Genomic DNA, 13,476 nt, shown 5'->3' with positions numbered 1-13,476 from the left:
AATGGCACACTACATAGTTCACTACGTTGAAGTACTTTGACCAGGGACAGAAGTATTTTGACCAGAGGCCTCCGGTCTGCAGTGGTGCACTACATAGGGAATAGGGTGTAATTTGGGACAGAGAAACCCTTTCTGGAGCTAAACAGGTTCACTTAAGAGGCGTCAGAGGCTGTTTACTGCCTGGCAGGACGGTTGAGCTAGCTGCTATAGTCCTCTAACTAATAGGTATGGTTGTAGCTAGCTGCTATAGTCCTCTAACTAATAGGTATGGTTGTAGCTAGCTGCTATAGTCCTCTAACTAATAGGTATGGTTGTAGCTAGCTGCTATAGTCCTCTAACTAATAGGTATGGCTGAGGCAAGCTGCTATAGTACTCTAACTAATAGGTATGGCTGTAGCTAGCTGCAATAGTCCTCTAACTAATAGGTACAGTTGAAGCTAACTGCTATAGTCCTCTAACTAATAGGTATGGTTGTAGCTAGCTGCTATAGTCCTCTAACTAATAGGTATGGTTGTAGCTAGCTGCTATAGTCCTCTAACTAATAGGTACAGTTGAAGCTAACTGCTATAGTCCTCTAACTAATAGGTATGGTTGTAGCTAGCTGCTATAGTCCTCTAACTAATAGGTACAGTTGTAGCTAACTGCTATAGTCCTTTAGGTACAGTTGTAGCTAGCTGCTATAGTCCTCTAACTAATAGGTATGGTTGTAGCTAGCTGCTATAGTCCTCTAACTAATAGGTATGGTTGTACCTAGCTGGTCCTCTAACTAATAGGTATGGTTGTAGCTAGCTGCTATAGTCCTCTAACTAATAGGTATGGTTGTACCTAGCTGGTCCTCTAACTAATAGGTATGGTTGTAGCTAGCTGCTACAGTCCTCTAACTAATAGGTATGGTTGTAGTTAGCTGCTATAGTCCTCTAACTAATAGATATGGTTGTAGCTAGCTGCGATAGTCCTCTAACTAATAGGTACAGTTGTAGCTAGCTGCTATAGTTCTCTAACTAATAGGTATGGTTGTAGCTAGCTGCTATAGTCCTCTAACTAATAGGTATGGTTGTACCTAGCTGGTCCTCTAACTAATAGGTATGGTTGTAGCTAGCTGCTACAGTCCTCTAACTAATAGGTACAGTTGTAGCTAGCTGCTATAGTCCTCTAACTAATAGATATGGTTGCAGCTAGCTGCTATAGTCCTCTAACTAATAGGTATGGTTGTAGCTAGCTGCCATAGTCCTCTAACTAATAGGTATGGTTGTAGCTAAAGACCCTGTCTTTCAAAGATAATTCGTAAAAATCCAAATATCTTCACAGTGTTTAAACACTGTTTCCCATGCTTGTTCAATGAACCATAAACAATTAATTAACATGCACCTGTGGAATGGTCGTTAAGACACTAACAGCTTACAGACGGTAGGCAATAAAGGTCACAGTAATGAAAACTTTGGACACTAAAGAGATCTTTCTACTGCCTCTGAAAAACACAGCTGATCGTCCTCGCAGTGGCAGACGACGTGTAACAACACCTGCACAGGATCGGTACATCCGAACATCATACCTGCGGGACAGGTACAGGATGGCAACAACAACTGCCCGAGTTACACCAGGAACGCACAATCCCTCCATCAGTATTCAGACTGTCCGCAATAGGCTGAGAGAGGCTGGACTGAGGGCTTGTAGGCCTGTTGTAAGGCAAGTCCTCACCAGACATCACCGGCAACAACGTCGCCTATGGGCACAAACCCACCGTCGCTGGACCAGACAGGACTGGCAAAAAGTGGTCTTCACTGACGAGTCGCGGTTTTGTCTCACCAGGTGTGATGGTCGGATTCACGTTTATCATCGAAGGAATGAGCGTTACACCGAGGCCTGTACTCCAGAGCAGGATTGATTTGGAGGTGGAGGGTCCGTCATGGTCTGGGGCGGTGTGTCACAGCATCATCGGACTGAGCTTGTTGTCATTGCAGGCAATCTCAACGCTGTGCGTTACAGGGAAGACATCCTCCTCCCTCATGTGGTGCCCTCCTGCAGGCTCATCCTGACATGACCCTCCAGCATGACAATGCCACCAGCCATACTGCTCGTTCTGTGAATGATTTCCTGCAAGACTGGAATGTCAGTGTTCTGCCATGGCCAGTGAAGAGCCCGGATCTCATTCCTATTGAGCACGTCTGGGACCTGTTGGATCGGAGGGTGAGGGCTAGGGCCATTCCCCCCAGAAATGGCCGGGAACTTGCAGGTGCCTTGGTGGAAGAGTGGGGTAACATCTCACAGCAAGAACTGGCAAATCTGGTGCAGTCCATGAGGAGGAGATGCACTGCAGTACTTAATGCAGCTGGTGGCCACACCAGATACTGACTGTTACTCCCCCCCTTTGTTCAGGAACACATTATTCCATATCTGTTAGCCACATGTCTGTGGAACTTGTTCAATTTATGTCTCAGTTGTTGAATCTTATGTTCATACAAATATTTGCACATGTTAAGTTTGCTGAAAACAAACACAGTTGACAGTGAGAGGACGTTTCTTTTTTTTGCTGAGTTTATCTGGTTGGTTGTAGCTACGGTATCTGCTGGTCCTTGAGCTAATGGTCAGCTGTTAGTGGAACACACAGCAACAGGAATGTAATGAGCATGAAGAACAAGGAGAGTTCTAACACCTGGAGAGTCCACACGTCTTCAGGTCAGATGGTTTAGTCCACAAGCTCCTCGAGGACAAGACTAACTGAATGCTGTCTTATTTCCTTTCATAATGTCTCTGTTTTGACCAAGACCTCTCTCATGTCAGCTTTTATAAATCCCTGGTACAGTCATAGACTTTTCCCTTTGCTGCCTGTCCAACCTGACTGTCACTAAAAACACCTGCACTGTGAGATTCCTGTCCAACCTGACTGTCACTAAAAACACCTGCACTGTGAGATTCCTGTCCAACATGACTGTCACTAAAAACACCTGCACTGTGAGATTCCTGTCCAACCTGACTGTCACTAAAAACACCTGCACTGTGAGATTCCTGTCCAACATGACTGTCACTAAAAACACCTGCACTGTGAGATTCCTGTCCAACCTGACTGTCACTAAAAACACCTGCACTGTGAGATTCCTGTCCAACCTGACTGTCACTAAAAACACCTGCACTGTGAGATTCCTGTCCAACATGACTGTCACTAAAAACACCTGCACTGTGAGATTCCTGTCCAACCTGACTGTCACTAAAAACACCTGCACTGTGAGATTCCTGTCCAACATGACTGTCACTAAAAACACCTGCACTGTGAGATTCCTGTCCAACCTGACTGTCACTAAAAACACCTGCACTGTGAGATTCCTGTCCAACATGACTGTCACTAAAAACACCTGCACTGTGAGATTCCTGTCCAACATGACTGTCACTAAAAACACCTGCACTGTGAGATTCCTGTCCAACATGACTGTCACTAAAAACACCTGCACTGTGAGATTCCTGTCCAACCTGACTGTCACTAAAAACACCTGCACTGTGAGATTCCTGTCCAACCTGACTGTCACTAAAAACACCTGCACTGTGAGATTCCTGTCCAACCTGACTGTCACTAAAAACACCTGCACTGTGAGATTCCTGTCCAACATGACTGTCACTAAAAACACCCTGCACTGTGAGATTCCTGTCCAACCTGACTGTCACTAAAAACACCTGCACTGTGAGATTCCTGTCCAACCTGACTGTCACTAAAAACACCTGCACTGTGAGATTCCTGTCCAACCTGACTGTCACTAAAAACACCTGCACTGTGAGATTCCTGTCCAACCTGACTGTCACTAAAAACACCTGCACTGTGAGATTCCTGTCCAACATGACTGTCACTAAAAACACCCTGCACTGTGAGATTCCTGTCCAACCTGACTGTCACTAAAAACACCTGCACTGTGAGATTCCTGTCCAACCTGACTGTCACTAAAAACACCTGCACTGTGAGATTCCTGTCCAACCTGACTGTCACTAAAAACACCTGCACTGTGAGATTCCTGTCCAACCTGACTGTCACTAAAAACACCTGCACTGTGAGATTCCTGTCCAACCTGACTGTCACTAAAAACACCTGCACTGTGAGATTCCTGTTCACTCACTGAGCTGAAGCACTATCATACAACCATCCCACTTACTGCGCCCCACTCCGCTGTAAACCCCTTTTAAACAAAACAGATATTATGGAAATATTATTAATTGCCTAAAGCCCCTAGGAAGCGAGAGAGAGAGAGAGAGAGAGAGAGAGAGAGAGAGAGATAGTGAGAGAGAGAGAGAGAGAGAGAGAGAGTGAGTGAGAGAGAGAGAGAGAGAGACAGAGCGAGAGAGAGAGAGAGAGAGAGAAAGGGAGAGAGAGAGAGAGAGAGAGAGACAGAGAGAGGGAGAGACAGAGACACAGAGAGACAGAGAGAGAGAGTGAGAGACAGAGACAGAGAGAGGGAGAGACAGAGATGAGTGAGGGTTCTCGATGAGCAATTTAGAAATTATACGGCTGGCTAAACTGTCACTATTTTTCTTGCGTATGTTAATCTGGGAGCTCAGTGTTATTTTTCACGGGAGCAGCTCCTGAACATTTGTACTGCAGGAAAGGACATCAAATGATGCTCAGAAATGTGATACACATTTTAATTTCACACTCCATCAGGTTTTACAGCCGAGCTGTAGCCGGGCAGTGCTGTGGCAGGAACAGAACATAAAGTTAAAGTCTGCATCCTGAATGGCACCCTATTCCATATGGGCACTGGTCAAAAGTAGTGCACGATATAGGGAATAGGGTGCTATTTGGGACGAGGTCAGAGAGTCTGGCAGCCAGCCATCACCCACATTCACCAACCAACAAACCATCAGGCTCTCTCTCATGCTATGACATCATGGTTTTAAAGTTCAACACCAACACTCTTTTCTCTCTGTAAAAAGCGAACCTTATAAATAACACTTGGACGTGTCTGAAATGGCACCCTATTCTCCATATAGTGTCTGAAATGGCACCCTATTCTCTATATAGTGCCTGAAATGGCTCCCTACTCTCCATATAGTGTCTGAAATGGCACCCTATTCTCTATATGGTACCCCGAAGCCATACGACTCCTGAACATCTAATCAAATGGCTACCCAGACTATTTGCATTGTCCCCGTCCCCCCCCCCTTACATTGCTGCTACTCTCTGTTATTATCTATACATTGTCACTTTAATAACTCTACCTACATGTACATATTACCTCAATACCGGTGCCCCCCGCATATTGACTCTGTACTGGTACCCCCTGTATATAGCCTCCACATTGACTCTGTACCGGTACCCCCTGTATATAGTCTCCACATTGACTCTGTACCGGTACCCCCTGTATATAGCCTCCACATTGACTCTGTACTGGTACCCCCTGTATATAGCCTCCACATTGACTCTGTACCGGTACCCCCCTGTATATAGCCTCCACATTGACTCTGTACCGGTACCCCCTGTATATAGCCTCCACATTGACTCTGTACTGGTACCCCCTGTATATAGCCTCCACATTGACTCTGTACTGGTACCCCCCTGTATATAGCCTCCACATTGACTCTGTACCGGTACCCCCTGTATATAGCCTCTACATTGACTCTGTACCGGTACCCCCCTGTATATAGCCTCCACATTGACTCTGTACCGGTACCCCCTGTATATAGCCTCCACATTGACTCTGTACCGGTACCTCCTGTATATAGCCTCCACATTGACTCTGTACCGGTACCCCCTGTATATAGCCTCCACATTGACTCTGTACCGGTACCGGTAGCCCTGGCTCTGATCTGACCACATCTTAGCCTGCACCTGTCAGGCAGATAGATAGTACTTAAGGCATCATCTAGTGAAGAACCTGTCAGGTAGATAGATAGTACTTAAGGCATCATCTAGTGAAGGACCTGTCAGGCAGATAGATAGTACTTAAGGCATCATCTAGTGAAGGACCTGTCAGGCAGATAGATAGTACTTAAGGCATCATCTAGTGAAGAACCTGTCAGGCAGATAGATAGTACTTAAGGCATCATCTAGTGAAGGACCTGTCAGGCAGATAGATAGTACTTAAGGCATCATCTAGTGAAGGACCTGTCAGGCAGATAGATAGTACTTAAGGCATCATCTAGTGAAGGACCTGTCAGGCAGATAGATAGTACTTAAGGCATCATCTAGTGAAGAACCTGTCAGGCAGATAGATAGTACTTAAGGCATCATCTAGTGAAGAACCTGTCAGGCAGATAGATAGTACTTAAGGTTCCATTTACAAAACCAGTGATTAAAGTGATTAAAAGATGGAGTGGCCTGCCCTACTGCCTGTCTGTCCCATCCATGAATTATATCTCAGAACTATTGTAGGGAGGAACAGATGGCCTAGGAGCAGACACATTGTGAGTTCAGACTGGCACCCAATTCCCTACTGTATATAGTGGACTACTTTAGACCAATAGTCAACGAGGCTGAGAGAGGAGAGGAGAGTTTCACTAGCAGCTTCATTTAAGCATCTCTAGAGAGCCTAAATCAAGTCCTTCATTCTACCAGACACTCCAGAGTGGACTAGTCTTATCTATTCAGATTAGTGTTGTCACCATACTACCATACTAGATGTCCCTCTGCTAAAAAGAAAACATGAAGCAGACTCAGATCTAAGCTCCTTTAAAACCTACTTTAGTAAAATACTGTGTGCTATAGCTTGCAAAATGAACAAAACGTGACTCTGGGTGACAAGATAAGGAAGGCTGTTTAATCCAACATTAAGAAGGTTTTCCTCGAGACATTTAGACCGCTTCCTGTTTCGTTTCCTTTACTTCCTAGTATCGCCATACTGGTATCGTGACAACACTAATTCAGGTAGTTATTGCCTTCACACTGACTGAATGGTAGACTTCCTCCCCTGTTCATAATGTCTTTTTCTGTTCATGTGATTATTTTATTCATGTATTGCCTTTATTCAACCTGCTAAGCCAATGGGAAGACATGCTCTTTGACGACCTGAGATAGCTCGGCCTACCAGCTGCCTCCTGTAAAGAAAATAGTTGAACCTCTAGCTGAATTCAATAGGGCCATTGATGTGACAGTGCATTAGTAGGAACGACTTCACATAGTGTTCAGGCGGATTGAGGCAGTGAATGAAATGTCATTTCCAGGTCTGGACTAATAGTAATAGCAGTCATGTAGTTATGGCTTCCAATCATTTCAAATCACCTTGCACTTTGGCTCCCTGGAAGAAAGACAGATATTGGAGGAACTTGGAGAAACAACTCAGAGTGTGATGTCTGCCCTGAAGTAACCCTGCTAACTGGTTTGAAAGACTCTTTTATTTCAAGCAGAACAACAACAAAAAACAGTTCCTATATGGAATGTAACCATGTTGCTGTATGTTTGTTCCATTGCTAACTTTGCTGTAGATATTCCACATTCCTGTAGCTCTACCAGTAGTTGACAGAGGGACACAAACACAGTCGTATTGAATAGGTTACCTGAGTTAGCCCAGACACCTCTCCCTTCTGCAGCGGCTCGGCGATGGAGGGAGTGAACACTTCAGAGCCGTCCAGCGGTCTTCCCTTCAGGAAGTGTTTGCCTGCCTCGAAGATCTCCACCTCAATCATCTTCCCCTTGAACTCTGACCTCTTGGGCACAAGCACCTGACACAGGAAATATGAAATATGGGGGTTAGAGGTCAATGTGTGAAATCCATTGAACATGGAAAAACTGTTGTCAGAGAAGCATGGTGTAAAAATAGGTGATGGATCACCACCCGCTCAGTGTTGTAACAGTACACCTGGACAGTACCGGAGGTTTCTTAAAGTCATGTGGACCACCTGGTGGTGGTGGATGCCAAGGAGACATGGGGCGACAGGTAGCCTAGTGTTTAGAGTGTAGGGGCAGGCAGGTAGCCTAGTGGTTAGAGTGTAGGGACGGCAGGTAGCCTAGTGGTTAGAGTGTAGGGACGGCAGGTAGACTAGTGTTTAGAGTGTAGGGACGGCAGGTAGACTAGTGGTTAGAGTGTAGGGGCAGGCAGGTAGCCTAGTGGTTAGAGTGTAGGGGCAGGCAGGTAGTCTAGTGGTTAGAGTGTAGGGACGGCAGGTAGACTAGTGGTTAGAGTGTAGGGACGGCAGGTAGACTAGTGGTTAGAGTGTAGGGGCAGGCAGGTAGCCTAGTGGTTAGAGTGTAGGGGCGGCAGGTAGACTAGTGGTTAGAGTGTAGGGACGGCAGGTAGACTAGTGGTTAGAGTGTAGGGACGGCAGGTAGACTAGTGGTTAGAGTGTAGGGACGGCAGGTAGCCTAGTGGTTAGAGTGTAGGGACGGCAGGTAGCCTAGTGGTTAGAGTGTAGGGACGGCAGGTAGCCTAGTGGTTAGAATGTAGGGACGGCAGGTGTTTAGAGAGTTGGACTAGTAAACCGAAAGGTTGCTAGATCGAATCCCCGAGCTGACAAGGTAAAAGTCGTTCTGCCCCTGAACAAGGCAGTTAACCCACTGTTCCTAGGCTGTCATTGTAAATTAGAATTTGTTCTTAACTGACTTGCCTAGTTAAATAAAGGTCAAATTAATAAAATGCCAGTACATGCCAGTAAAAGGTTTAGAGTTGTCCTCCAGTCCCAGTCAATGGGAGTACAGTACAGCAGGGGATATATTGTTAAACTACACATTAGTGTGCACAGCTTGCTCCTAGCAGCCCCTGGAGTATGGGAACGGGGCTTAGTGTTCCAGCTCAGAACGCTGTGGCATTCCCAGTATTCCCAAGACAGATATAACCCCCGTTCCTTCAAACACATTCCTCCGCTGCTCCCTGAGATCACACACTTATATATGCAATAGGTCCTATAGAAAAGTTGGATCCAACCTCCACACGATTGGATTAAAGATGCTGTGCAGAGGAGATGAATCTACAGGGGTTTGGGGTTGTAATGGCTTTCATTATGTTGTGGTTGGTTGGTGGTGTTGGTATTAGCCTGGCATTTAAACCCCCTTCAACACCCCCCTCCCCCTTCAACCATCAACAGCGCCCCTGATGGGGGAAGGGGTGGCTGTTGATGGTGGAAGGGGTGGCTGTTGATGGGGGAAGGGTGGCTGTTGATGGGGGAAGGGGTGACTGTTGATGGGGGAAGGGGTGGCTGTTGATGGGGGAAGGGTGGCTGTTGATGGGGGAAGGGGTGACTGTTGATGGGGGAAGGGGTGGCTGTTGATGGGGGAAGGGGTGGCTGTTGATGGGGGGAAGGCGTGGCTGTTGATGGGGGGAAGGGTGGCTGTTGATGGGGGGAAGGGTGGCTGTTGATGGGGGGAAGGGTGGCTGTTGATGGGGGAAAGGAGGGGGCTGTTGATAAGGGAATGGGGGCTGTTGATGGGGTGAAGGGTGGCTGTTGATGGGGGGAAGGGTGGCTGTTGATGAGGGGGAAGGTGGGTCTATTGATGGGGGAATGGGGGCTGTTGATGGGGGAAGGGGTGGCTGTTGATGGGGGAAGGGGTGGCTGTTGATGGGGGAAGGGTGGCTGTTGATGGGGGAAGGGGTGACTGTTGATGGGGGAAGGGGTGGCTGTTGATGGGGGAAGGGGTGGCTGTTGATGGGGGGAAGGCGTGGCTGTTGATGGGGGGAAGGGTGGCTGTTGATGGGGGGAAGGGTGGCTGTTGATGGGGGGAAGGGTGGCTGTTGATGGGGGAAAGGAGGGGGCTGTTGATAAGGGAATGGGGGCTGTTGATGGGGTGAAGGGTGGCTGTTGATGGGGGGAAGGGTGGCTGTTGATGAGGGGGAAGGTGGGTCTATTGATGGGGGAATGGGGGCTGTTGATGGGGGAAGGGAGGGGGCTGTTGATAAGGGAATGGGGGCTGTTGATGGGGTAAGGGCCAGGGGGCTGTTGATAAGGGAATGGGGGCTGTTGATGGGGTAAGGGCCAGGGGGCTGTTGATAAGGGAATGGGGGCTGTTGATGGGGGGAAGGGTGGGGGCTGTTGATAAGGAAATGGGGTCTGTTGATGGGGGGAAGGGAGGGGGCTGTTGATAAGGGAATGGGGCTGTTGATAAGGGAATGGGGGCTGTTGATAAGGGAATGGGTGCTGTTGATGGGGAAAGGAGGAGGTGGGGAAATGAAAGGCAGAAGGCTTGGTGAGGAAATGTCTGAAAGACCCTATTATGTTCTATCAACACTCTACACTATAGAGAATATCTCTGGATCAGACAATTACTTTTTCAATTAACTGGAAAATAAATGTGTTTCCCCTCAACGCTGCTGCACCTAATTGTCTTATTCTTTTTGTGTCTCTAAATTAAAATTCTTAAGTGTGACAATTGTTTTTTTCATTCAATTATGTAAAGCGCTCAAGGTCAAACGTTGGCATGTTCTGAGAGAGACAAGCTTTCACATCTCAACTCAACAGAAAGCAGGCGGTTGGTGCTTGACAACTACAACAAGTCTTTAGGAGTTTCCTTTAGAAATAATTGGATACCATGTACATTGTAGAGCCACTCATGACCGAATCCTCATATCTATGTGATTTAGTGTGAGGTACTGTTGGGACCTGTTTCCGGTGGACAGAGTTGTAGTTAACTCCAGCTTACCAGGTAGTACTGCTCTCATGCCCACTCAAAGGGTGGCTGGACAACAAAAGATCCTTCCTTCCACATGGGTTATGTAAAGGATGTACAGTGTACTCAGAAAGTATTCAGAACCCTTGACTTTGTTGCGTTACAGCCTTGTTCTAAAATGGATAAAATAAAATAAAAATCCTCAGCAATCTACACACAATACCCCATAATGACATCACAATACCCCATAATGACATCACAATACCCCATAATGACATCACAATACCCCATAATGACGAAGCGAGAACAAATATTCAGACCCTTTGCTATAAGACTCGAGATTGAGCTCAGGTGCATCCTGTTTCCATTGATCATCCTTGAGATGTTTCTACAACTTGATTGGAGTCCATCTGTGGTAAATTAAATTGATTCTTCATGATTTGGAAAGGCACATATCTGTCTATATAGGTCCCAGAGTTGACAGTGCATGTCAGAGCAAAAACCAAGCCATAAGGTTGAAGGAATTGTCCATAGAGCTCCGAGACAGGATTGTGTCGAGGCACAGATCTGGGGAAGGGTACCAAAACATTTCTGCAGCATTGAAGGCCTCCATCATTCTTAAATGGAAGAAGTTTGGAACCACCAAGACTCTTCCTGGAGCTGGCTGGCCGCCCGGCCAAACAGAACAATCGGGGGAAAAGGGTCTTGGTCAGGGAGGTGACCAAGAACCCGATGGTCACTCTGACAGAGCTCCAGAGTTCCTCTGTGGAGATGGGATAACCTTCCAGAAGGACAATCTTCTCTGCAGCTCTCCACCAATCAGGCCTTTATGGTAGAGTGGCCAGATGGAAGCCACTCCTCAGTAAAAGGCACATGACAGCCCGCTTGGAGTTTGCCAAAAGGTTCCTAAAGACTCTCAGACCGTCAGAAACAAGATTCTCTGGTCTGATGAAACCAAGATTGAAATCTTTGGCCTGAATGCCAAGCTTCCCGTCTGGAGGAAACCTGGCACCATCCCTACGGTGAAGCATGGTGGTGGCAGCATCATGCAAATACAATACATCAATACATCATGCTAAGCACACAGCCAAGACAATGCATTAGTGGCTTTGGGACAAGTCTCTGAAAGTCCTTGAGTGGCCCAGCCAGATTCCGGACTTGAATCTGATCTAACATATCTGGAGAGACCGGAAAATAGCTGTGCAGCGACGCTTCCAATCCAACCTGACAGAGCTTGAGAGGATCTGCAGAGAAGAATGAGTGAAACTCCTGAAAAACTGGTGTGCCAAGCTTGTAGCGTCATACCCAAGACTTGAGGCTGTAATCACTGCCAAAGGTGCTTCAACAAAGTACTGAGTAAAGGGTTTGAATACTTATGTAATACTTATGTAAATGTGATACTTCAGTTTTTTATTTGTAATACATTTGCACAAATTAAAAAATAAAACATTTTTGCTTTGTCATTATGGGGTATTGTGTGTAGATTATTTGTGTAGCTAAAAACTATTCAATTTCAGAATAAGGTTGTAACTTAACAAAATGTGGAAAAAGTGGAAAAAGTCAAGGGGTCTGAATACTTTCCCAATGCACCTTATGTCTTAGTGTGTTTTCTGCATCAGTCTTCTACCAGATTAGGCCAGGTGAGACTATATGATAGGGCTGGTGACCAGGTGAGACTATATGATAGGGCTGGTGACCAGGTGAGACTATATGATAGGGCTGGTGACCAGGTGAGTCTATATGATAGGGCTGGTGACCAGGTGAGTCTATATGATATGGCTGGTGACCAGGTGAGTCTATATGATAGGGCTGGTGACCAGGTGAGACTATATGATAGGGCTGGTGACCAGGTGAGTCTATATGATAGGGCTGGTGACCAGGTGAGTCTATATGATATGGCTGGTGACCAGGTGAGTCTATATGATAGGGCTGGTGACCAGGTGAGACTATATGATAGGGCTGGTGACCAGGTGAGACTATATGATAGGGCTGGTGACCAGGTGAGACTATATGATAGGGCTGGTGACCAGGTGAGACTATATGATAGGGCTGGTGACCAGGTGAGTCTATATGATAGGGCTGGTGACCAGGTGAGTCTATATGATAGGGCTGGTGACCAGGTGAGTCTATATGATATGGCTGGTGACCAGGTGAGTCTATATGATAGGGCTGGTGACCAGGTGAGTCTATATGATAGGGCTGGTGACCAGGTGAGACTATATGATAGGACTGGTGACCAGGTGAGTCTATATGATAGGGCTGGTGACCAGGTGAGTCTATATGATAGGGCTGGTGACCAGGTGAGACTATATGATAGGGCTGGTGACCAGGTGAGACTATATGATAGGGCTGGTGACCAGGTGAGTCTATATGATAGGGCTGGTGACCAGGTGAGTCTATATGATAGGGCTGGTGACCAGGTGAGTCTATATGATAGGGCTGGTGACCAGGTGAGACTATATGATAGGACTGGTGACCAGGTGAGTCTATATGATAGGGCTGGTGACCAGGTGAGTCTATATGATAGGAGTGGACAGAGGGGATGGTGCGTGTGGACTGGGTGGTCGAAGGCAGCCCTTTACCAGTTGATTAAATGATGAAAAAGCTTGTTAAGGCCTGACACGAGGATCCAGTCTATTCAAACACACCAGAACACAATCTCACATAGAGACACACTCTGTGTCAGCATAAGGTGATGACTAAAGTGTCTTATTGGGATAGAGACAGTGGCTAACAGGGGAAAACAGTGCTCTGCTATGGAAGATGAAACAGTAGCCTATAACACGTTAGATGAGCAGCAGAGGGAGGAGAGATGTCTCTCTGTCGTTTGGGTCTGGTAACAGAGCGATCAACGTTAGATCACTGTGTCTGGCCCCCCTGATCTGCAGAGGGCTGAGTGTTCAGAGTAGCTGGCCATGTCTCCTTTCTTTTAGGGATCACAGCACATGTCCCCCCCACACACA

At 46.7% G+C, this 13,476-nt stretch overlaps 1 protein-coding gene across 4 annotated transcripts in view; it reads right to left on the bottom strand.

Annotated features, from left to right (window-relative positions):
• Window positions 1-13,476, bottom strand: part of cdkal (CDK5 regulatory subunit-associated protein 1-like 1) — an 839,461-nt gene that overhangs the window by 31,443 nt on the left and 794,542 nt on the right. For all 4 annotated transcript variants that reach the window (XM_082974903.1, XM_082974905.1, XM_082974904.1 and 1 more), the window contains 1 exon segment: window positions 7,474-7,638. In XM_082974903.1, the coding sequence (XP_082831029.1) occupies window positions 7,474-7,638 (165 nt within the window).

This window comes from Salmo salar, chromosome 05 (genome assembly GCF_965601325.2).
Source record: "Salmo salar chromosome 05, fSalSal1, whole genome shotgun sequence".
Classification (NCBI taxonomy): Eukaryota; Metazoa; Chordata; class Actinopteri; order Salmoniformes; family Salmonidae; genus Salmo; species Salmo salar.
The sequence above is the reverse complement of the archived record's forward strand: the minus strand, read 5'-3'. Positions and strand labels throughout refer to the sequence as shown.